The sequence below is a fragment of the Giraffa tippelskirchi genome, chromosome 5 (assembly GCF_054371585.1).
Source record: "Giraffa tippelskirchi isolate mGirTip1 chromosome 5, T2T-mGirTip1v1.2.pri, whole genome shotgun sequence".
Taxonomy (NCBI): Eukaryota; Metazoa; Chordata; class Mammalia; order Artiodactyla; family Giraffidae; genus Giraffa; species Giraffa tippelskirchi.
In genome coordinates this window covers 75,597,011-75,622,076 of record NC_137279.1, presented here as the reverse complement: position 1 = coordinate 75,622,076, position 25,066 = coordinate 75,597,011, and the positions used below count along the sequence as shown (strand labels likewise).

General features: G+C 41.5%; 1 protein-coding gene across 7 annotated transcripts in view; it reads left to right on the top strand.

Annotated features, from left to right (window-relative positions):
- Nucleotides 1–25,066, top strand: part of NFASC (neurofascin) — a 200,267-nt gene that overhangs the window by 89,899 nt on the left and 85,302 nt on the right. For 2 of the 7 annotated variants that reach the window (XM_081490941.1, XM_081490940.1), the window contains exon 2: nucleotides 16,214–16,322. The exons of the other annotated variants lie outside the window; for them this stretch is intronic. In XM_081490941.1, the coding sequence (XP_081347067.1) occupies nucleotides 16,214–16,322 (109 nt within the window). The remainder of the gene's footprint in view (nucleotides 1–16,213; nucleotides 16,323–25,066) is intronic. 7 annotated transcript variants of the gene reach the window in all.

Below are 25,066 nucleotides of genomic sequence, written 5' to 3'. Positions count from 1 at the left end.
TTCATTACCACACTATTTACAGTAGCTAGAACATGGAAGCAACCTAGCTGTCCATCAACAGATGAATGGATAAAGAATTTGTGGTACACACGCACAATGGAGTATTACTTGGCCATAAAAAGGAGCGCATTTGAGTCAGTTCTAATGAGGTGGATGAACTTAGAGCCTATTATACAGAGTGAAGTGAGTCTGAAAGAGAAAGATAAATACCGTATTCTAACGCATATATACGGAATCTAGAAGAATGGTACTGAAGAATTTATTTACAGGGCAACAGTGGAGAAACTGACATAGAAAATAGACTTATGGACATGGGGAGAGGGGAGGAGAGGGTGAGATTTATGGAAAGAGTAACATGGAAACTTACATTACCATATGTAAAATAGATAGCCAACGGGAATTTGCTCTAGGCTCAGGAAACTCAAACAGGGGCTCTGCATCAACCTAGAGGGGTGGGATGGGGAGGGAGATGGGAGGGAGGTTCGAAAGGGAGGGGATATATGTATACCTACGGCTGATTCATGTTGAGGTTTGACAGAAAACAGCAGAATTCTGTAAAGCAATTATCCTTCAATAAAAAATAAATAAATTTTAAAAAATTACAAAGAGAACTTTTAAACAAAATTGAGGGCCATTCACAAAGTAGCAATAGGAATGTTGCCCTGTTGCTGTGAACCAGGCTGCCGAGTGGCATCAAAGGAGTGTGGGTTCTGAAGACACCCACCAACCTGGGTTTGAGTGTTGGCTCTGTCTCTCACCAGCTGAGAAACCTTAGGCAAGTTTTTTTTAAAAACATCATTAGGCTTCAAATTTCTAATATGTAAAATGTGAATAATAATTCCTTCCTTATAGGAATGTAAGGATTAAAAGGGATGGTTGTTTGTAAGAATGGATGTCTGTTCTTAATTTGCCCTTATTGCTACTGTTTTAACAAATGTGGCTGAGGAAGGATTAGAATGTGGATAGCTGTGTGACTTTAGAGAAATCACTGAACTTCTCTGAGCATCATTCATATTTCTCATCTATTTCTGCATCACTTTTCTCATCACCTTGAACGATGGAATTCAGTTAGTGGTTTCTGAGATCCCTTTCATTTTAGAGAATCTAGGATTCCTTTGACCCATTGGATATTTTTAGGGGAGGACCTCAGGAACACAGCATTGGATTAATCGTGATCCTTGGTTCATGACTCATTCTCATCATTGGTCCAAGCATACCCTGCTATTTTTCTTTCTTTTATTCCTTCTTTCTCTCCCTCCTTATCTCTCCCTTCTTCCCCCCTTCCTTCCTACTTTTTTTTTCCTTCCTAATCATCCATTTACTTATTTATTGATAACAATATTGTAAGTACCTGCAAATCCACCACATACAACAAAAGATAAGACTTTGAGAACTAGCAAATATCTAATCTTATGGTCCCATCACAACTAAGCTGTTCTTTCCACCTCTCCCAATACCAGAAGTAATCATTATCTTTCCTTTTTAATTGTAGTAAAATATGCATGACATAAAATTTACCATTTAAACCATTTTTAAAGTGTGCAGCTCTATAGTGTTTAGTACATTTGCATAGTAGTGCAACTCATCATCAGAACTGTTTTCATCTTGCAAGACTTAAACTCTGTACCCATTAAAGAACAGCTCCTTATTCCTCCTCCCCTTGGCAACCATCATTCTACTTTCTGTCTCTGTGAAATCTGACTACTCTAGGTATTGCATGTAAGTGGAATCATACAGTATTTGTCCTTTTGTGACTGACATTTTAATTTGCATAGTATCCTCAAAGTTTATCCATGTTGTAGCACATGATAGAATTTCTGTCCTTTTAAAGGCTGGAGAATATTCCATTGTATGTTTATACCACATTTTGTTTATCCTTTCATCTGTTGATGAATATTTGAGTTACTTACACCTTTTGGCTATCTTGAATAATGCTACTATGAACATGGGTATGCAGATATTTCTTTGAAATCTTGCTTTCAATACTTTTTTTTTTAATTAAAAAAATTTAAATCATTTTTTGGCTGCGCTGCGCAGCACACAGGATCTTAGTTCCCCAACCAGGGATCAAACCCACACCTCGTGTAGTGGAAGCATGGAGTTTTAACCACTAGACTGCCAGGGAAGTCCCTCCATTCTTTTTATATATACCCAGAATGGAATTGCTGGATCATATAGTAATTCTATTTTTAATTTTTTGAGGAACCATCATGCTGTTTTCCATAAAGGCTACACTATACTCCCCTCAGCAATGTAGGAGGGTTCCAATTTCTCTACATCCTTGACAACACTTGTTATTTTCTGTTTGTTTGTTTTGGATAGTAGCCATCCTAATGAGTATGTGATGATTTTCCATTGTGGTTTTGATTTGCATTTCCCTGTTGAACATCTTTTTATATGCTTGTTGGTCATTTATGTATCTTCTTTGGAGAAATGTCTATTCAAGTCCTTTGCCCATGTTTTAATTATGTGTGTTTTATTGTTGTTGTTGAGTTGTAGTAATCATTATTTTGAATCCTGTTTTCTTTTATTTCCTCTTTATTACATTGCTTTATTGCATAGCACTCTAATTCACTTACTTTGTCTTCTTTGTGTATTTCACTGTTTGACTCTAACACAGTTTAATTATCCATTTCTTTGTTGATGAACTTTTGGGCCATTTCTAGGTTTCTCCTATAGTGAACAATGCTGCCAGAAACATAGTTACACATATACAAGAGTTTCTTATGGGTCTATATCTAGAAGTAAATTTGCTAAATAATTGTTTGTGAATGTTCAGCTTTAGGGGATAATGTTAAACTTTTTCTAAAGTGATTGTACCCTTAGCAATGTATAAGAAGCTCTATATTTTCAACCTCTTTCAGCAGTTGTTATCATCTGATTTAGTAATTTTTGCCAATTGAATGAGTTTGTAAATTGGAGCTGATTTGCATTTCCCAATTACCAATACTATGTTTATTAACCATATGCATTCTTGTCTCCTTCCTGTATTTCTGTTGGATTAGTTATCCTCTTATTTACTTACAGGACTTCTTTATAAATTCTTGATAGTAATCCTTTGTCAGATCTGTATATCCAATATCTTCCCCCAGGTTTTAATCTGCCTTTCTTATACCTGAAAGGTTTTTTTTTTTTCCAAGTTCAGTCATTGGAGACACACCTCAGAATAAAATCCGCTTTTGTTAGGTGTTCAGTCCTATAAATTTTGCAAATACATCAGTTATGTAACCACCACCATAATCAAAATACAGAGCATTTCCATCATTCCATAAAAGTTCTCATATACCCTCTTTTGGTTAATCTTCTCCCCCTAATCCCAGCTTCTGGTAACCACTGATCTGTATTATGTCCCTGTAGTATGCATTTCTTAAAATGTTATATAAATGAAATCATATGAAACAGGCTTCTTTTACTTAACAATGCATTGGAGATGCCTCTAATTTGCTGCTTATATCAGTAGATCTCTTTTTTATTGATAAGTAGTTTTCCATTGTATGACATACAGTTTATTTATCCACTCACCTGTTGACAGATATTTGGCTTATTTCTAGTTTTTGGCAATTATGAATATTCATGTGTAGGTTTTTCTGTAGAAATATATATTCATTTCTCTTGGGTAAATACCCAGGAGTGGAATTACTGGGTCCTATAGTAACTATATATTTCACCTTTAAGAATCTGCCAAGTGGTTTTCCAAAGTAAATGTACTATTTTTATGTATGTAAGTTCCAGTGGCCTCATATCCTCACCAGCATGTGAGGTTTTTGTTTTCTGGGATTTTTGAGCTATTATTCTAACAGGTATATAATAGTATCTCATGGTGGTTTTAATTTGCACTTCCCTAATGACAAGAAGTGCTGAATATCTTTTTGAGTGCTTATTTGCCAAATGTATCTCCTTTGCTGAAGATCTATTTAGATCTTTTGCTTATTTTTTATTGGGTTGTTTATTGGCTTATTATTCAGCTGAGAATTCATTGTGTATTCTGCAACCAGCCCTTTACCAGATTTGTCTTTCAAACATTTTCTGTAAGTCTGTGGCTTCTCTTAGAAGTGTCTCTCTTAGTGGCTGTGCAGGCCCCTCTAGCCTCTCCTGGTTATTCCTCCCCTTACTGTGCAGATACAGCTTTTAAATACATCTGGGAAAATGTTTTAGTTTTTAAAAATAATGTCAAAATTCTGTAATCTGTGCTAGCACATAATGAAAATATGTTAAAAAGATATTTCCATCCAGTTTGTATTACTTTATGTGGTAGCATATTTTTCTTCCCAATGCCTAACATTAAGTCGAATCTGCCAAAAGAAGGAAATGAGGCATAAAAATTGGAAAGGAGAAAATAACATTATAATTATTTACAGATGATATTATTATGTGAAATACAAAGAGAATCAACTAAAAACTACTTTAATTAAATTTTTTATTTGAGACAATTATAGGTTATATGCAGTCAAAGCAAATAATACAGAGAGATCCTTTATATGCTTTGCCCACGTGTGCTCAGTTGCTCAGTCATGTCTAACTCTTTTCAGTCCTTTGAACTGAAGCCCGCCAGCCTCGTCTGTCCATGGAATTCTCTCGGCAAGAATACTTTAGTGGGTTGCCATTTCCTTCTCCAGGGAATCTTCCTGACCCAGGGATTGAACCCATGTCTCCTGTGTCTCCTGCATTGGCAGGCGGATTCTTTACCGTTGGGCCTTCTGGGAAGCCCTATGCTTTTCCCAGTTTCTCTCAATAGTAACACCTTGCAAAACTGTAGTATAATATCACACTAGGATATTGACAATGTACTGTCAAGATAAAAACATTGCTGTCAGTACAGAGATCCCTCTTGTTAACCTTTTATAGACACACCCATCTTTTCCTATCACAAACCCCCTCTCTTAATCCATGGCAACCAATAATCTATTCTGTTTCTATAATTTTTGTCATTTCTAGAATGTTATATGAATGAAATTACACAACATTTAACCATTTGAGTTGACTTTTTTCACTCAGCATAATTTAGTGGAGATTTATTCAAGTTATTGCGTGTTTCAATAGTTCTTTCCTTTTAATTGCTGGGTAGTGTTCTATGATGTGGACATACTGCGATTTGTTTAACCATTCATCCTTTAAAAGATACTGGGGTTACATTACCATATGTAAAATAGATAGCCAACAGAGGAAAAAAAAAGATACTGGGGTTGTTTCCATCTGGGGGTTATTATGAATAAGGCCACCATAAACATTCTTATACAGGTTTTGCTATGAATAAATATAAGTCTTTATTTCTCTGGGATAAATACCCAGAAGTGCATTTGTGAGTTACATGGTAGTTACATTTTTTTTTTTAAATAAATTGTCGAACTGTGTTCTAGACTGTATGTATTATTTTGCATTTCCACCAGCAGTGGATAAGTAATCTAGTTTTTCTACATCTTGTCAGCATTTGCTATTGTCACCATTTTTTTTATTATTTTAGCCATTCTGATAGATGTGTAGTGATATCTCACTGGATTTTGTCTTTTTATTGTGGGTTTTTATTTGCGTTCCCCTGATGGTTAATTATGTTGAATATCTTTTCAATGCTTGTTTGCTGTCTGAATAGATATTTCAGTGAAGTATCTTTTCAGAGCTTTGACCCTGTCATAACTGGACGTTTGTACCTTTGCTGCTGACTTTTGAGGCTCTTTATTTTAGATTCTAGACCTAGTTCTTTGTCATATGCATGGTTTCTCCCACTCTTGTCTTTTGCAAAACAAAGTTTTAAGTTTTGAAGTCCAGTTTATAAAATTTTCCTTTTACAGACCTTGCTTTTGTCAGCAAATCTAGTTTGCTTAGATTTTCTTTTGTGTTTATTCTACAAGTTTTACATTATAAGTCCACCATCCATTTGAAGCCATTTTTGTATAAGGACTTGTGTTAAGAATATATATATATATTTTTTGCCTGTGGATCCTATGGATGTCCAATTCCTCTAGCACCATTTGTTGAAAAGGCTATCTTCATCCATTATTTTGGCTTCTTTGTAAAGAATCAGTTGAGCATATTTATGTTGGTCTGTTTCTGGGTTCTCTGTTCTGTTCCATTGATCTGTGTGTCTATTCCTCTACCAATACCACATAGTTTTGATTACTGTAGCTATATAATGAGTCTTTCAATTGGGTAGACTGATTCTTCCCATTTTTCTTCTTTTTTAAAATTATTTTAGTTATTCTAGTGACTTTGTATTTCCATATAAATTTTAGCACAGTCTGTCTATATCTATTAAAAATCTTGCTAGGATTTTGATAGAGGTTGTTTTAAACTAGTATATAAATTTGTGGAGAATTTGCATGCTTACTTTGTTGAGTCTTCTAATCCATGAACATGATATATGTCTCTCCGTTTATGTAGTGCTTTGATTTACTTCATCAGTAGTTATCAGCATATAAGTCCTGTACATATTTTATTCATATTGTACGGGATTGTAAAGTGGTACTGAAATTTTTTCCATGTGTTGATTGCTTACACTGCTGCTGCTGCTGCTAAGTCGCTTCAGTCGTGTCCGACTCTGTGCGACCCCATAGACGGCAGCCCACCAGGCTCCGCCGTCCCTGGGATTCTCCAGGCAAGAACACTGGAGTGGGTTGCCATTTCCTTCTCCAAGGCAGGAAACTGAAAAGTGAAAGTGAAGTCGCTCAGTCGTGTCCGACTCTTAGCGACCCTATGGACTGAAGCCTATTTTGGGTGTTTAATCTGATATCCTGAGACCCTGATGACTCAGAGGATCTTTTTGTAGTTTCATTGGGATTTTCTACATAGACCATCATGTTATCAGCATGTAGAAACAGTTTTATTTCTTCCATTCTGACTTGTATGCCATTTATTTCCTTTTCTTGCTTTATTCCAATGGCTAAAACTTCTAGCACTATGTTGAAGACATTGCTGCAAATGGATTTATTTCATTCTTTTTAATGGCTGGGTAATACTTCATTGTATATATGTACCACATCTTCTTATCCATTCCTCTAAAAGTATGTCACAGTCTTAAGTAGATTCAACATCATAAATATGTCATTTCAAAGTTAACTTACAATATTAATATGATTTAAAAATACCATCTGATTTAAAAAAAACTAGAGAACCTGGTTTTGTAGTTCATGTGGAAAAAACAAGCAAGAATAAACAGGAAAATTCTTAAAAACCAAATTTAATCAATTACAGTAATTAAAAGTGTATGGTACCTGCATATGAAGAAATAAATAGATGAGTGAAAGAGAAAATCCAGAAATAGACCCAAATGCATAAGGGGATTTAATATATGATAAAGATGGTATTTCCAACCAAAGGGTAAAATGTGAATTCTTCAATAAATGAAGTTGGGAAATCCAGCTGATATATTTATAAAATTATAGTCCTCCCTCCTATGATTTCAAAATAATTTCCAGATGAATAGAAGATTGAAACAAAAATATTAAACCATAGAAATGCTAAGGAGTGTATGGGAATCTTAAAAATATTCTTGAAAGTAGAGACCTAAGTATGACAAAAAAACAGTGATAAAAGATCTATTTAACTATGAAAAAACTTTTTGTCATGGCAAAAATATCATAAATAATGTTAGGGTAAAAATATTGACATGGACAGTACAGCTCCTCTTTTAAAGAGGTAATTTTCCTAAAGAGTTCCTTTGTATAGACACAGACATTCTCAACAAAATTCTGGCAAACAGAATCCAACAACACGCTTAAAGGATCATACACCATGATCAAGCGGAATTTATCCTAGGGATGCAGGGATTTTTCAACATCCACAAATCAATCAATGTGATACACCGTATCAACAAACTGAAAGATAAAAACCATATAATCATCTTAGTAGATGCAGAGAAAGCTTTTGGCAAAATCAACACCCATTTATGATAAAATCTCTCCAGAAAGTAGGCATAGAAGAAACCTCAGTTCAGTTCAGTTCAGTTGCTCAATCATGCCCAACTCTTTGCGACCCCATGGACTGCAGCACGCCAGGCCTCCCTGTCCATCGCCAACTCCTGGAGTTTACCCAAACTCATGTCCATTGAGTTGGTGACGCCATCCAACCATCTCATCCTCTGTCGTCCCCTTCTCCTCCTACCTTCAACCTTTCTCAGCATCAGGGTCTTTTCCAATAAGTCAGCTCTTCGCATCAGGTGGCCAAAGTATTGGAGTTTCAGCTTCAGCATCAGTCCTTCCAATGAACACTCAGGACTGATCTCCTTTAGGATGGACTGGTTGGATCTCCTTGGAGTCCAAGGGACTCTCAAGAGTCTTCTCCAGCACCACAGTTCAAAAGCATCAATTCTTTGACGCTCAGCTTTCTTTATGGTCCAACTCTCTCATCTATATATAACTACTGGGAAAACCATAGCCTTGACTAGATGGACCTACCTCAACATCATAAAGGTATGACAAACCCACAGCAAACATTCTCAATAATGAAAAACTGAAAGCATTTCCTCTAAGATCAAGAACAAGATAAGTGTGCCTACTCTCTCCAAAATTACTCAGTATAGTTTTGAAAGTCCTAGTCACAGCAATCAGAGAAGCAAAATATGAAATTAAAGAAATCCAGATGAGAAAAGAAGAAGTAAAACTCACTGTTTGCAGATGACATAACACTATACATAGAAAACCCTAAGGATTCTGCCAGAAAATTACTAGAGCTAATCAATGAATATGGTAAAGTCACAGGATATAAAATTAATACACAGAAATCCCTTGCATTCCTATACACTTAACAATGAAAAATCAAAAAGAGAATTAAGGAAACAATCCCATTCACCGTTGCAACAAAAAGAATAAAATACCTAGGAATGCTGCTGCTGCTGCTAAGTCGCTTCAGTCGTGTCTGACTCTGTGCGACCCCATAGATGGCAGCCCACCAGGCTCCGCCATCCCTGGGATTCTCCAGGCAAGAATACTGGAGTGGGTTGCCATTTCCTTCTCCAGTGCATGAATGGGAAAAGTGAAAGTGAAGTCGCTCAGTCGTGTCCGACTCTTAGTGGCCCCATGGACTGTAGCCTACCAGGCTCCTCCGTCCATGGGATTTTCCAGGCAAGAGTACTGGAGTGGGGTGCCATTGCTTTCTCCGATACCTAGGAATAAACCTACCTAAATAGACAAAAGATCTATATGCAGAAAACTATAAGACACTGATGAAAGAAATCCAAGATGGCACAAACAGATGGAGAGATGTTCTTGGATTGGAAGAATCAATATTGTGAAAATGACTGTACTACCCACAGCAATCACACAGATTCAGTGCAATCCCTATCAAACTACCAATGATATTTTTCACAGAACTAGAACAAAAAATTTCACAATTTGTATGGAAACACAAAAGACCCCGAATAGCCAAAGCAATCCTGAGAAGGAAAAATGGAGCTGGAGGAATCAACTTCCTGACTTCAGATTATATTACAAAGCTACAGTCATTAAGGCAGTGTGGTACTAGCACAAAAACAGAAATATAGACCAGTGGAACAAGAAAGAAAGCCCAGAGATAAACCTACACACATTTGGGCACCTGCTTTTTTACAAAGGAGACAAGAATATACAATGGAGAAAGGACAGCTTGTTCTGTAAGTGGTGCTGGGAAAACTGGACATGCAAAAGAATGAAACTAGAACACTTCCTAACACCATACACAAAAATAAACTCAAAGTGGATTAAAGACTTAAACATAAGGCCAGAAACTATGGAACTGTCAGAGGAAAACATTGATAGTACACTCTTTGACATAAATCACAGCAAGGTCCTCTTTGACCCACCTGTTAGAGTAATGAAAATAAAAGCAAAAATTAAAAAATGGGACCTAACTAAACTTAAAAGCTTTTGCATAGCAAAGGAAACAATAAACAAGATTAAAAGACAACCTTCAGAATGGAAGAAAATAATAGCAAATGAAACTGACAAAGGAATAAACTCCAGAATATATAGGCAATCCATACAGTTCAATATTAGAAAAACAAACAACCCAGTCAGAAAATGGGCAGAAGACCTAAACAGACATTTCTCCAAAGAAGACATACAGATGGCCAATAAACACATGAAAAGATGCTGAACATCACTAATTACTAGAGAAATGCAAATCAAAACTACAATGAAGTATCACCTCACACCATTCAGAATGGCAATCATCAAAAAATCTACTAACAATCAATGCTGGAGAGGATGTGGAGAAAAGGGAACCCTCCTACACTGTTGGTGGGAATGTAAACTGATACAGCCATTACAGAGAAGAGTATGGAGAGTTCTTAAAAAAAAAAAAAAACAACTAGGAATAAATCTACCATATGACCCAGTAACCCCACTACTGGGCCTATACCCTGAGAAAACCATAAATCGAAAAAGACATGTACCCCAATGTTCATAGCAGCACTATTTACAATAGCCAGGACATGGAAGCAACCTAGATATCCATTGACAGATGAATGGATAAAGATGTGGTGTGTTTATACAATGGAATATTAACCATAAAAAAGAATGAATTTGAGTCAGTTCTAGTGAGGTGGACAGAGTGAAGTAAGTCAGAGAAAAACAAATATATTAACACACATATATGGAATCTAGAAAAATTGTATTGATTAACCTATTTGCAGGGAAGGAATGGAGATGCAGGTGTAAAGAATGGACTTGTGGACACAGTGGGGGAGGAAGAGAAGGGGGCGAATGGAGAAAGTAGTATCAGCATATATGCACTCTCAGGTGTAAGGCGGACGGTTGGTGAGAAGTTGCTGTGTAGCACAGGGAGCCCCGCCTGGGGCTCTGTGATGACCTGGGGAGATGGGATGGGGAGGGGAGGGAGGGGACGGGGGAAGGGATATATGTATAATTATGGCTGATTCACGTTGCTGTATGGCAGAAACCAACACAACATTGTAAAAGTTAAAAAAACAAATATAAACAGGCTACTGGCTGAAAATGTTATAGTAAATTTAACATATTAATATGGTGTTAAATAACCATTAATATGGTAATTATAAGAAAGGAATCTTTAATTTTTAAAAAATCTTTCTTTACAAGTAAACTCCATATAATTTTGAATTAAAAAATCTGTGTTCTAAGAAAAAAAGTGTAAAGAGTTCCTTCAAACTGACAAGAATAAACCAACTACCCAGTAGAGAAATGGGCAAAGAATACAATAATTCAAAGAAAAGAAAATTGCTCAACCTAACTTATAATAAAAGAACCAGAAAGGAATGCCAATTTCTGGGCATCTGATGGTCAAAGGTTTTAAAAATAATAATAGCATAGCATGATGGAGAAGAAATGGGAAGCAGGAACTTTTATAAATTGCTCGTGGGAGTTTAAGTTGTGCAAACTTTCATGGAGAACAATTTAGCCACATTACCTTTGGCCTAGGAATTCTGCATCTGAGAATTTATCCTAAAAATAATCTTACAAATAAGAGAAATCATATTTATCCAAAGATAATGTATCACAGCAATTTTCCATGTTCAGTGATTACAAACATTCTAAATGTCTATCAGTACCCCAATGTTCATCGCAGCACTGTTTACAATAGCCAGGACATGGAAGCAACCTATATGTCCATCAACAGACGAGTGGATAAGGAAGCTCTGGTACATATACACAATGGAATATTACTCAGCCATTAAAAAGAATACATTTGAATCAATACTATTGAGATGGATGAAACTGGAGCCCATTATACAGAGTGAAGTAAGCCAGAAAGAAAAACACCAATACAGTATACTAATGTATATATATGGAATTTGAAAGACGGTAACGATAACCCTACATGCGAGACAGAATAAGAGACACAGATGCATGGAACAGTCTTATGGACTCTGAGGGAGAAGGTGAGGGTGGGACGTTCTGAGAGAATGGCATTGAAACATGTATATTATCATATGTGAAACAGAACACCATTCCAGGTTCGATGCATGAGACAAATGCTCAGGGCTGGGGCAATGGGATGACCCAGAGGGATGGGATGGGGAGGGAGGTGGGAGGGGGGTTCAGGATGGGGAACACATGTAAACCCATGGCTGATTCATGTCAATGTATGGCAAAAACCACTACAATATTATAAAGTAATTAGCCCCCAACTAAAATAAATAAATTTATCAAAATAAATAAATAAATGTCTATCAGTAGAGGATTATTATATATATTTTTTCATACAGTAGAATACTATACTGCTGCTAAAAGTAATAAGGCGGTTTCTCATGAACTAATATTGAAAGATACCTAAGATATTAACTGAAAAAGACAAGTTTGAAGAAAATATATATAGTATGTTATAATTTTTAAAGTGTATCTATGTATATGTAGAAAGTCTATGGGAGGATATACAAAATACTGTTAAGAGTAGCTGGCAGGGGAGAAGTTCTCAGTGGGACTGGGAACATGCAGGACAATCTCGGGAAGGAAGTTTCCTTATATACACTCTACTTTTGCTGTGAACCCTTGTAACTTTTGGGTTTCATATCATGTGAAACGATATTCAACGTACCAAGTAGTTTTTTAAATGTTTGAGAAAGAACCTCAGGCAAGAGACAGAGAAAGTCCTTGTTCTCTGAGTTCAGACTAAATATCTTAGGGAATTGTAGTTGTTGTTCGGTCGCTCAGTTGTGTCTGATTCTTTGCAGCCCCACGGACTGCAGCACACCAGGCTTCCCTGTCCCTCACTATCTCCCGGAGTTTGTTCAAATTCATGTTCATTGAGTTGATGAGTCCATCCAACTGTCTCATCCTCTGTAGCCCCCGTCTCCTCCCGCCTTCAATCTTTCCCAGCATCAGGGTCTTTTCCAATGAGTCAGTTCTTTTCGCATCAGGTAGCCAAAGTATTGGAGCTTCAGTTTCAGCATCAGTCCTTCCAGTGAATATTCAGGACTGATTTCCTTTAAGATGGACTGGTTTAATCTCCTTGCTGTCCAAGGGACTCTCAAGAGTCTTCTCCAGCACCACAGTTCAAAAGCATCAGATCTTCGGTGCTCTGCCTTCTTTGGGACACATGAACCAGGACCCAGGAGAAGTCTGACTTTGTACTTCTCCAGAAATAGGCACTAATAGTATCATGGAATTCTGGTGAAAAGTGTTAGAGAGTCCCCAGACACACTTTTCTTCTGTGGCAGTGGGAACGACTGAGAAAAGACCTGTGAGTCCTCTCCAGGCAGACATTAGGATTATGAATGCCAAGAGAGAGCAGTTTGGAAGCTGGTGAGCAGCCCCAGGCACTCTCCCCTCTCTGACATGCTCTGACTTCTTGTCACTACAAAGCATGTTCCACTGCCCACCATGCTCCCTCCAACCTGGGCCTCGTTCAGGGAATCCAGCAGTATCTGGCCTTCTGGAATCTGGAGGCAGTGCCCAAGATGCCCAGCAACCTGACCAGGGTCCCTACCCACCTGTGACTCCAAGCCACTCTTCTTGCAGTCTGCAGGGTGTTAGGTGTCTTTCTTGATTCCTGATCATCCCTAGAGCATCAAATGTCCTTCTGAGGACCATCCTATCCCTGGGTCAGCTGGAGAGTCTATATCCTGTGTTCGAAGCCTCACTTCTCATTTAACCCTCAAGTCCTGTGAGTGATAGTAAAGACATTGAGGTAATTGTAATCTCACTCATCTGTAAGCATTCTCTGTTTATCTCTCTTGATATCTGTCCATCTTCAAATCACAGTTCCCACTAGATCCTCAGAACAACTACATAGGACAAATCTGATGCCCAGTTTTCAAGTGACAGAAAAAATATGTATACAAAGATTTGTTTTCCAAGTACTTTTCTCATTGTAGCTCCCGTTAACCTCATATAGGCAATGATATTAATGCATATATAAAAGATGAGAATATTAAAGAAGCAACTGTTAAATAGTGAGCTTTGGAATAAGAATGTGTGGGCTTGAATTCTGACTCAAAGGATTCTTTACACTTATTTCATGCAGTGTAAAGTGGGGATAATAATGTGTATCTTTGGTTACCATATAGGATTGTTGTTAGGATTAAGTAACTATGGTTCTAAAGTTTCAAGAATTAGCATTCTAAGATTTCTCATTTCTTAACCTGTTCTATCATTTAAAGTTTACCTTTATTTTGAAAATGTTTTACAACCAGGAGAGAGTACTATAGTGGACCTGATGTATCCATCACTCTCTTCAACAATGATTAGTACAAGGCCAGCCTTGTGTCAGCAATGATGCTACCCACTCCTCCCTCTTTCATTTTATTGACCAGATTTTAAAATAATGAATGATGTTCCTAACATCCCTAAAAGGTGGCTCATGGGTTGTCAGGGGTTTTAAAGAATATTATTGGGCATTTGTAAGATTTAAACACATTTGTTATGTTTCAACCTATTGTAGCTATGATTCTGTTTTAATTCTCAACTTGACCAGGGACATCCTAGGCTACGTAGCTTCTGAATCTTTTTGTTGTAATTCTACTAATCATTCACACTTTGTTTGCTCTTATGATGTGACAAGTTGTTCTAGGCTCAACTTAAACATTTGCTGCATCAGACCTTCCTCCAAGAAAGCCTGATTCCTTTAGGGGGATGATGTATAGAGTTCATGATCTGATTGCTGGGAGTACTCACTCCTTCTAGGACGATTCTTGTTTCTAGACCTGGCTAGGAAGTGTATATGTGTGTGTGTGTGTGTGTGTGTGTGTGTGTGTGTGTGTGTGTGTGTGTGTGTGTGTGTGTGTGGATATAGATAAAACATATGGAATTCATCCTGATACTACCAGTTCACACTCAGGACTACAAAATTTTAACCTGATCTCATCAAGCTTACATTTATATCTTCTTTCAACAAGAAACTCTTATTTTTCAGTAATATAAATATTATTACTCATTTTGTTTATCCCACAATGTACTACATACAAAAGTCTCAGAATGACAACAATTATAACACCATAGCTTCATCAACAATATGATTACAGAAAACAATTTAGGGTATTGGAGTGGGGGGATGAGGAATGGGGCAGTTCTTTTTATTCTGAAGTTGTATCCCTCTAATGATACACAGTCAAATTGCTGTGTTTGAGTTTCTCTATATGTAGCTATACCAACAACTGGACACGTACTGACATGTTCCAAAGCAAATCCACAAAACAAGATGTATTCAGTGTCTCTGTTCCCTCCACACTATTCTTCCCTCTCCCTATAGGTCCTTTAAATTTTACTTTATGCTTTATTTTTTTTTTTGTCTTTTCAGAATACATATATATATATACACATATATATATTTGCATTTGTTCTCCCTTTCTTAAATGATAGCATATTAAACACACTTTTTCCTATCATGGTTTTTTTCGCTTAACAGTAACCCTCGAGGTCACAACATGGGCATCATATAGGATGTATTTCGAAAAGATTCCTAGAACTGAGACTGCTGGGCCAAAAAGTAAATGCACACTTATTTTGATAGATATTGCCACATTCCCCTCCACACAGGTGGATGTTACCATTTCCTACAGACACATTTTAATGTTAAAGCAAATGATTGAGGTATGTTATCTGTACTGAGAAAGGCTAAATGATTGCCCCAAAGGATCAGACCTGGGACCTGAACATTTGAAATGCCAACTAATGGTCTGGTGATCTGATACACTGTCCTGTACCTTCACCCCATTTTACAGACGAGGAAAATGAGTTACACGTAGGGAAGTGTTGTTGTTCAGTCTCAGTCTTGGCCGACTCCCTGCGACCCCACCCTAAATAATAAAAAAAGCTAGAACCTAAAACCCATGTCCCCTAACACCAAAATTAGATCTCCTTTTAATGTGCAATTTATTTGTGATGAACTTGGTTTGATTATCTGTAGATGGGGAAGAAAAACATAATACTTCTCTTAAGTAAGAAAATTAATGAAATAATTATTGGGTAAATTCTCCCTTGGGTGTAGGAGAAATTCTTTGAAATATGGCTTCCCTCCTTTAGGTGACTAGGGATTCTGCAATTTGATTATGGTGTCAGGTCACAATAATGATCTTATGGAGAAAGAGAGAGATGCCTTTCCTTCCCCAATGTCCAGCACGCTTAGGCACCTTGCAGAATCTCTCCCATTTCTTTCAGAGTGCTTTGAATTTCTGTAAACAAAGATGCTCTTATGCTGTGTAAAACTGTCCAAATGGGTGTAGACAAAGATGTAATTTCCCAGTGAATGAACAAGCTACAAAGCACAAAGCCTTTTCTTTTTCTTTCCTCCAGTGACCCTGGGGTTCTTCTTTGTGCTTGCTTTGTGGCAGGTTGATTGACTTAGGTGAAGTTTGGGACGCTGGAGTTTTCCTTGCCTCTGCAGCCAGGAAGGGAGCCCCCTCTGGAGTTACAGGAAGGAGGCTGAATGAGGCAGAGACGGTGAGTGCCTGGCTCCCTGTCTCCGGGGCCAGGTGGGGGGGAGTTTCGTGCCTCCTGCCCCTTCTCTTTGATGAGAGAAGTTTTTGGCCCTGGAATCTTCTGAGGGACAGCTCCATCCTTCTACCCAGAGTGGGCCACAGAGCCAGACTGCAAGGCTGTCCTTGGCTGGGAGGCTGACTTTGGGGAAGCACTTGTTCCTTTTTCTCCAGCAGATGTAGTGAGCTGGCATTAGCCCTCCCGTTGTCCCGAGGGTTCACCTCATTTGCAAAACTGAGGAACAGCTGTGTTTGTGACCTGCAACCCCCTTAGCCTGGCCTCTGCAACCCGGGAGCCTCCTGAATGACAGCACCAGCATATGGGGGGCTGTGTGAGAACCCCTTCTCTGGGCGAGCAGCGGGCTCTGGTGGGTGGACAGCTGTCCAGGGCACAGTTCGTGGCCGAAGCTGACGTCACTGAAGCCACACCCTCTGTCCAGGGTCTGCGTTGTTCCATTCTGGGATAAAATTTCCTGCTGTTCCCGGCAGCTCCTGTTTCAGTCTCCAGGCAGGAATGTCAGGGGAGGACATGCAGGAATTAAGGGCTACAGTTTTAACCAAGGAGTAATTGGTATTGAACCACGAACGAGCAGCCTGGAGGCTTCTGGGCTGAGGGAGTCTGACCTGGAAGCCTGAACAGAGAAGGGTTTCCCCGTTCTTGAGTGTGGGATCTCTGCCTCATTGCTGCAGTTCCCTTTTCAGACGTCTTCTTTTCTCCCAGAAGGAGTTGGGGATTTGGGCTGGGAGGATGCAGGCAGGGAGGGAGTTGAAAGTTAGGAACGGAATATGCTGATAACATGGATTTGGGCTCTGGACAATATACAGCTCTCCTTGCTTTGTGACTGTAGGAAAGTTTCAAACCACTCTAGGTGTATACATGGGGGTAATAAGGAATATCTTGTGGTCAAGATGAAACATATAAAGGAGCCCTACACCGTGCCTGGCATATAGTAGGCTTATAGTAGGTATTCAGTATGAAAGTTATAATTTGGCATAGCAACAGTGGCTCAGATATACCTGTTATGAAGTTAGTTTCTGTGTGGATTCTTCTAGATCTGCAACTTGCCTTAGAACAGTGTCAGGTTTCAGGGACCACCTGGGAAATCCATCTGATTGTAGGACTTTTTCACCTGATCATTGCTATTAAAGACTGAACTTGAACTTGAACATACTGGCAGTAGCAGGGGGACACCAGGTTTTTTTGCTTTGTATTTGGAGGACTCTGGTTGCAAAAATAATGCATAGGTTATTATAACGGGCATGTAAATATCTGTGGCACAGCATAGGAACAGACCCTCAGGTGTGTGCCAGAATCAGGGGCTAGTCCAGCTTTGGGTCGCTGTGCCCCCTCTCTTGGCACTTGCACCCTCCCTACTTTCTATCTCTGTGCTCCCTCCAAAGGCCCCTGCTCCTCCTCCCTGGGCACACACACTCTGGGTTGCCCAACCAGATCCTTCCCTAAGGAACCCGGAAGCCCCTGATTCTTTGATGACAGCAGTGTCCCTGCCTAGCAGTCCATCTGACTGGCAGCCAGAGTCCTACCCTGCCGCAGCCTGCCTGATGAAGGGCAAACCTGTTCTAGTTCGTACCTCTGGACACTTCCAGTCTCATCCACAAGCCTAATATTGGTTCAGAGCTTTTATTTTTATAGTGCATTTGTTTCCATTAGTTGTGTCATTTGACTTTCATGAAAATTCTGTGATGCGGGCAAGGCTGGTGTCATCATTCCCATTTGATTGATGGATAAACTGAGGCTCAAGAAGTTATTTCTCTAACATCCACAAAAAGAATTCACAACAGAGCTCATATTAGAACTCAGATGTTGTCCTGAACTGTTTTTCTTGCTGGGATACCACACTGCCTCCTCCAGTCTGAGGCATCATGAAGGGTCAAAGGATCAGAAGACTTTCAGATTGACTGGGAAAACTAAAAAAAGAAGAAAACAAGAGTACACACATATGGCTACTGAGGGCCCAAGAAGATCTGAGAGGAGGAGGACAGAGCAGGCTCTTTAGAGAATGGTAACAGTCAGCCTTGCCAGAATCAACCCCGGAGGGCTCCCCAGCCACCAGCGCTTGGCGTGTTCCCTGTAATCCTCTGCACGGCAACTCTGTGAAACGGGGCGCATTGTTACCCCCATTTTACGAGTATCTCGACGACAGGTGAAGGAGCGTGCTCAGAGCATCCCGGCTGAGAAAGTGCCAGCACCTGGGCGGAACACTGGCAGTCCTGCAGCGCTGGGACCACACAGCTGACTGCTGGACTTCGGGGCTGCGGGGTGTTCTCAGGGTGGGCTGGGCTGCACAGATGTTTCTGAGCAAGACTCCAGCCAGGTAGAAATCTGATTTTGTGTCTCCGTTTGGGAAGCCTCAGATGAGCACATCCCCTGTCTGTCTGTCTGCCCTCCTCCCCTCTGGTTCTCCTCTTGCTCTAGGCCATTGCCATCTGGAGCCCCCACAGGTCTGCTCCCTACACATGCAAACCTCCCCCTGGTCTCCCCCTGCAGCACCAGTACGAGCACCTGCCCGTGCTCAGACTAACCTCTCCCTCCTTTGGTGCTTCAGCTCCTGGGCCTCGCCAGGCACTAGGAGCGGACACCTGCCCTCTGATGCAGGCAGAGGAACCACCCAGCCTCCCCAGGCCTTCAGTTTCCCAGATGGCATCATTTGGTTAATTGCATTCACACCCCTCAGCCTCTCTGCCAGATGCTGGGCCTTCTCCCTCCAGAAACACTACAGCAGGCCTCCCTGGCCACGGGGTGCTCAGGGCCACTGCTTGAGATGATCGGGGGCCGGCCATGGGACTTCACTGCGAACTCTCCCCACCAGGACCAGCTCCGGGCCCCTGAGACAGCACCCATGCTTATCACCCTCTCCTGGGTGTTGAGGTGTGCAGGGCTGGTTGTGGAGCCACGGGTGACCCCAGGGAGAGCTGGTCCCCTCAGTGGCGCCTGCCGTCTGCCTCCTTTCTATGGAGGCAATGCACGCACTTCTGCACCCCCTCAGCCTTTCTGCTGCCCTGCTGAACCCACCTGTGTAGCGGAGGAGGGGCTGCTGGGTCTGAGACAGCGTATCACCCCGGGAGCTCCGTTTCTCATGGGAGGACTAGAGACCACAGCACAGGGAGGCCCTGCCACCCGCAGGTGTGTGCACTCACTCAGGGCGTCAACACGGCTTTCCCCTCCACCGCTGGAGCCCACGGTGTCTTTGGTGTAAGCATCATAGCCAGCACTCAACCGCAGACCCCTAGACAAACAGCGCATCTTATAACACCGTCTGTCCCACACCCCCTCCTCCAGGCTCCTGTTTTTTCACATCTCTAGCCTGCAGAAGCCTGCCAGGAGGGCAGTTGGACCCAGACCAGTGTCTGTGTTGGATGTAAATGCAGAGGGCTGGAGGGAGGGGAGGGAACAGATGCCGCTCCCTCCTGCTGTCTTGGTCCTTTCCTCCCTGTGCCCCCCTGTCATGTCAGACAGGAACCTTCAAAATGCAGCCAGGGATGTGCTATCCTTGGAATATCAGCAGCTAGACCAATATTGACAGCAGGATGGAAGCCTCAGAAGAACTGACCTGGCTCCTTTCAGGTTGACTCCCGCCTGGCGTGGTTATGTCATGGGTCATGGGGCCACTGGTGGAAGAGGCTGGGTGAGCAGGGGTGGAATTGGGGTGGGGGGTGGTTTCCAGGAGTTCCTAGTGCTTTGGTTCAGGACGCAAGATTGAGGCAGGAGAGAGGGGAGCGAAGGGCTGCTTTGGCTGCTCTGGAATCTCTCAGGAGCCGCCCTTCTGTCTGGTGCACAGTAGACGGCACTTGTGCAGATAACCATATGTTAAGAGAGAGTAATGACTCCTTGGCCACAGAGCTAGTGCATGGTTATTAGCACAGGCATTGTGTATTTTGTAGATCTATAAAACACATCTAGGTTCGAAAGTCCAGCTTTTCCAAAGCCACGTAGCAAAGCATTGTACCATCTATAACTTGTGGGAAAGAAGAAATAACCAATAGTTTTTGCAAGTCAAGTTTGGGCCAGGCCTTGCGTTAGATGCTACCGTGGTGCTGGTTTGGTCGCTAAGTTGTGTCTGACTCTTGCGACGCCATGGACTGTGCATGCTCCTCTGTCCATGCTCCTCTGTCCATGGGATTCTCCAGGCAAGAATACTGGAGTGGGTTGCCATTTCCTTCTCCAGGGGATCTTCCCAACCCAGGGCTTGAACCTGGGTCTCCTGCAGTGCAGGCTGGTTCTTTACCATCTGAGCTACAAGGGAAGCCCATTAGATGCTATACATATGCATTAGCCCATTAATTCAGTTAAAATGAATTAAATCAACTCATTTAATTAATAATCACAATAATAGTGTAATAAATGAAAGTGAAAGAGGAGAGTGAAAAAGTTGGCTTAAAGCTCAACGTTCAGAAAACTAAGATCATGGCATCTGGTCCCATCACTTCATGGGAAATAGATGGGAAAACAGTGGAAACAGTGTCAGACTTTATTTTTTTGGGCTCCAAAATCACTGCTGATGGTGATTGCAGCAATGAAATTAAAAGACGCTTACTCCTTGGAAGAAAGGTTATGGCCAACCTAGATAGCATATTTAAAAGCAGAGACATTACTTTGCCAACAAAAGTCCGTCTAGTCAAGGCTGTAGTTTTTCCAGTGGTCATGTATGGATGTGAGAGTTGGACGGTGAAGAAAGCTGAGTGCCGCAGAATTGATGCTTTTGAACTGTGGTGTTGGAGAAGACTCTTGAGAGTCCCTTGGACTGCAAGGAGATCCAATCAATCCATCCTAAAAGAGATCAATCCTGGGTGTTCATTGGAAGGACTGATGTTGAAGCTGAAACTTCAATTCTTTGGCCACCTCATGCGAAGAGCTGACTCGTTGGAAAAGACCCTAATCCTACCCTGGGTAGGATTGGGGGCAGGAGGAGAAGGGGATTTCAGAGGATGAGATGGTTGGATGGCATCACCGACTCGATGGACATGGGTTTGGATGGACTCCGGGAGTTGGTGATGGACAGGGAGGCCTGGCGTGCTGCAATTCATGGGGTCGCAAAGAGTCGGACACGACTAAGTGACTGAACTGAACTGAAATGTGTATTATCCCATTCAAAGACAAGAAAGTTAAGGCTCTGACAGAGAGAGAGTAAACGAGTTGCTGGACCGCCGAGGTGAGAGCAGACCTCAGGTATATGGCTCCCGAGCCTGCGCTCCCTTCCTGTGCCAGATGGATTATAGTGCGTCCCTTCCTCTTGAACCTGTGGCTCAGAATCCCTGTCTGGTGTTTCCCCTGGGCTGCATGTTCCTAGTTGGTCTGCTTTCATCTGGTGCTCATTTCTATGAAGAGCACAGGAAAGAAGTAGAAGACACCAGCCTCGGCCCCAAGAAGCTCACAGTCAGTTAAGGGGCTGGAGGTCCTTCCTCTTTTCCCCACCCCAAGCTTCTTCAATAGCCTTCCTTCTCCCCTGCCCCCCATCCTTTTCTTTCCCTCTTGAGCTCATCCTGTGCTTTTCAAATGGCTTTAGAGCCCCTGTCTGTTGAAACTGGGCCTGGAATCCCACAAAGAGAGGGTGGAGTAAGCAGCTTAACATGAGTGACATTGTGAGCAGATGGGTCCAGATGGTAGCTCCTCAGATGGACAGGGTCCTGGACTCCAAACAGACAGCCCCCTCAGGGAGCCTGGGAATGCAGTGGTCAGTGACTGGAGTGAGGAAGCGGGGATATGGAAGGAAGCTGGCTAGGGCACAGCCGTCACCCTTCAGGAGAGCTGCCGAGACAGAGACTGACGTTTCAGGTTGTGCTTTCTGCAGCACCCTGTTTGTACAGCGTTTGGCAGTTTACTGCGGAGACAGGAAGCACGCAGACTGCGACTTGTTCTAGGTGGCATCCAAGGAGTTAGCCCAAAGTCTTTTAAAAAAAATCAATATTCAATATATTGATCCCCAAACCTAGTTTTTTCTTAAACCTTTCAACTGATAAATTTTGCAATTCTTTTATAAATCTCATAAATTTTAATAATTATCTGTTTGATTCCATTAATAAACTTAAGTTCCTTTGAATATTTGAAGCTATGTTTATAAATTTAGGGATTCCCTGGTGGCTCAGACGGTAAAGCATCTGCCTGCAATGCGGGAGACCCGGGTTCAATCTTCAGGTTGGGAAGATCCCCTGGAGAAGGAAATTGCAACCCACTTTAGTACTCTTGCCTAGAAAATCCCATGGATGAAGGAGCCTGGTGAGCTACAGTCCATGGGGTCGCAAAGAGTCGGACACGACTGAGCGATTTCACTTTCACTTTATAAATTTAATCGTTTATTTTCCTTTTTGAAGTATCACAGTTTTCTAACAAAATCTTCCAAGTTCTTATGTAATTAATCCTTTTTTCTCGTTGATGTTTTAAACAATAGTTTCATTGAGGTAGAATTCATACCATACAATTCACCTATATAAAATATACAACTTGCATATCAACTATACTTCAATAAAAAATAAGTTAAAAAATATATTATGCACTGATTTTTAATATATTCACAGAACTGGGCACTAATCACCATAGTTAATTTTACAACATTTTCATTACCTTCTCCTTGCACCAAAAAATCCCCGTACCCATTAGCAGTCCCTCCTCTTCCCCCTGACCGTGGTCTTTCTCTCAGGGAGTGAGGGTTAGTCACTCAGTCGTGTCCAAATCTTTGTGATCCCATGGACTATAGCCCACCAGGCTCCTCTGTCCATGGAGTTCTCCAGACAAGAATACTGGTTTTGTTGCAGGAAGGGGGACCCCTTCCAGGGCCCAAAACTGGGCTCTTGTCTAACACTCGAAAATGAATTGTCCGAGGAGACACATGTGCTGACAAAGCAAGAGATTTTATTGGGAAAGGGCACCCGGATGGAGAGCAGTAGGGTAAGGGAACCCAGGAGAACAGCTCTGTCGCGTGGCTCACAGTCTCGTGTTTTATGGTGATGGGATTAGTTTCTGGGTTGTCTTTGGCCAATCATTCTAATTCAGTCTTTCCTGGTGGCGCATGCATCGCTCAGCCAAGATGGATGCTAGCAAGAGGGATTCTGGGAAGTGGACGGACACGCGGTGTCTCCTTTTGACCTTTCCCGAACTCTTCCGGTTGGTGGTGGCTTGTTAGTTCCATATTCCTTAACAGGATCTCCTGTCATAAAACACCTCATACAAATGGTTACTATGGTGCCTGGCCAGGGTGGGGGGTTTCAATCAGTGTGTTTCCCCTAACAGTTTGGTAGCCATTCTTTTCTCCAGGGCCTCTTCCTGATCCAGGAGTCGAACCCAGGTCTCCTGCATTGCAGGCAGATTCTTTACTATCTGAGCCATCAGGGAAGCTCAGTCTTCCTCTAGCCCTAGACAATCATTAATCTATTTCCTACTTCTGTAGATTTGCCTATTTCAGACATTTCCTATTAATGGAATGGTACAATACATGGTCGTTTGTGTCTGGCTTCTTTTACTTAGCGTGATGTTTTCAAGGTTCATCCACATTGTAGCATGTCTCTCTATAGCATTCCTTTTTGTGGTTAAATAATAGTCCATTATATATATAGATATACCACATTTTATTTATCCATCCTCAGTTGATAGACATTCAGGTTGTTTCCACTTTTTGTCTGTGATCAGCTATGCTGCTGTGAACATTTCAAGTTCTCATGTAGACATATGAGACATCAGCTAAAAAGACACAGGGAACAGTCTTCCCTCAGTGGGGGAAGAAATTCTGCCACCTCTAGGAAGGAGAAGAACTTTTTAGTTCTTTGGTATATACCCAGGAGTGATTTGCTGGGTCATATAGTAATTCTCTGTTTCATGTTTTGAGGAACCCTTAAGAGTCGGACATGACTGAGTGACTTCACTTTCACTTTTCACTTTCATGCATTGGAGAAGGAAATGGCAACCCACTCCAGTGTTCTTGCCTGGAGAATCCCAGGGACGAGGGAGCCTGGTGGGCTGCCGTCTATGGGGTCGCACAGAGTTGGACACGACTGAAGCGACTTAGCAGCAGCAGCAGCAACAGGTCTTCTCATACTAAACCCAAGCCCCCTTTCAGGCCTTCTATCTCCAGTCTCTATCTTTCCTTCTACCCAGGTCCCTCCTCCTCACCCGCCCCAAGTCTTGGGCTGCACCCTTGCACACATAGGGTCGTGTCCATAGGTTGTGACTGCTTTCCTCTCTAGCCTTTGCTAACAGGCGGTCAGCTCGCAGGGGAGCCAGCTCCGCTATCCTGCTGTCTTCTCCCCCACGTGGAGGGGGTGGGGAGCTTCACAAGCCCTCTCTCCTCTCCCTCCAGCTGTGAAGAAGATGTGTGTCTAACTGCTGTGAAACACTCTCCCTGAGGGTAGAAAACAGGGAGCTGAATGCAAAGCTGGCTCTTGACTTGTAGGGAGGTGGGGGCTCTTCTTCCTGGAGGTGGCAGAATTTCTTCCCCTACTGAAGGAAGACTGTTTCCTGTATCTTTTTAGCTGATGTCTCCAAGCTGGAGCCTGTCTGCATACCCTGCTTGTTAACTTCTGTTTCCTTTACAGTCTGTTTTACCTGCTAGTCTTTGTAAGGAGCCTGGTCAGAACTCAGTTAACGCTAAGCAGTGGCAGTGAGTGGAGCCGGAATAGTGGAAATTCACAGATATCCACAAACCATATTGAAGTCAGCCCCTCTGCAGCATCTGATCAGCTATCAGGCAGCCGCACTGACTA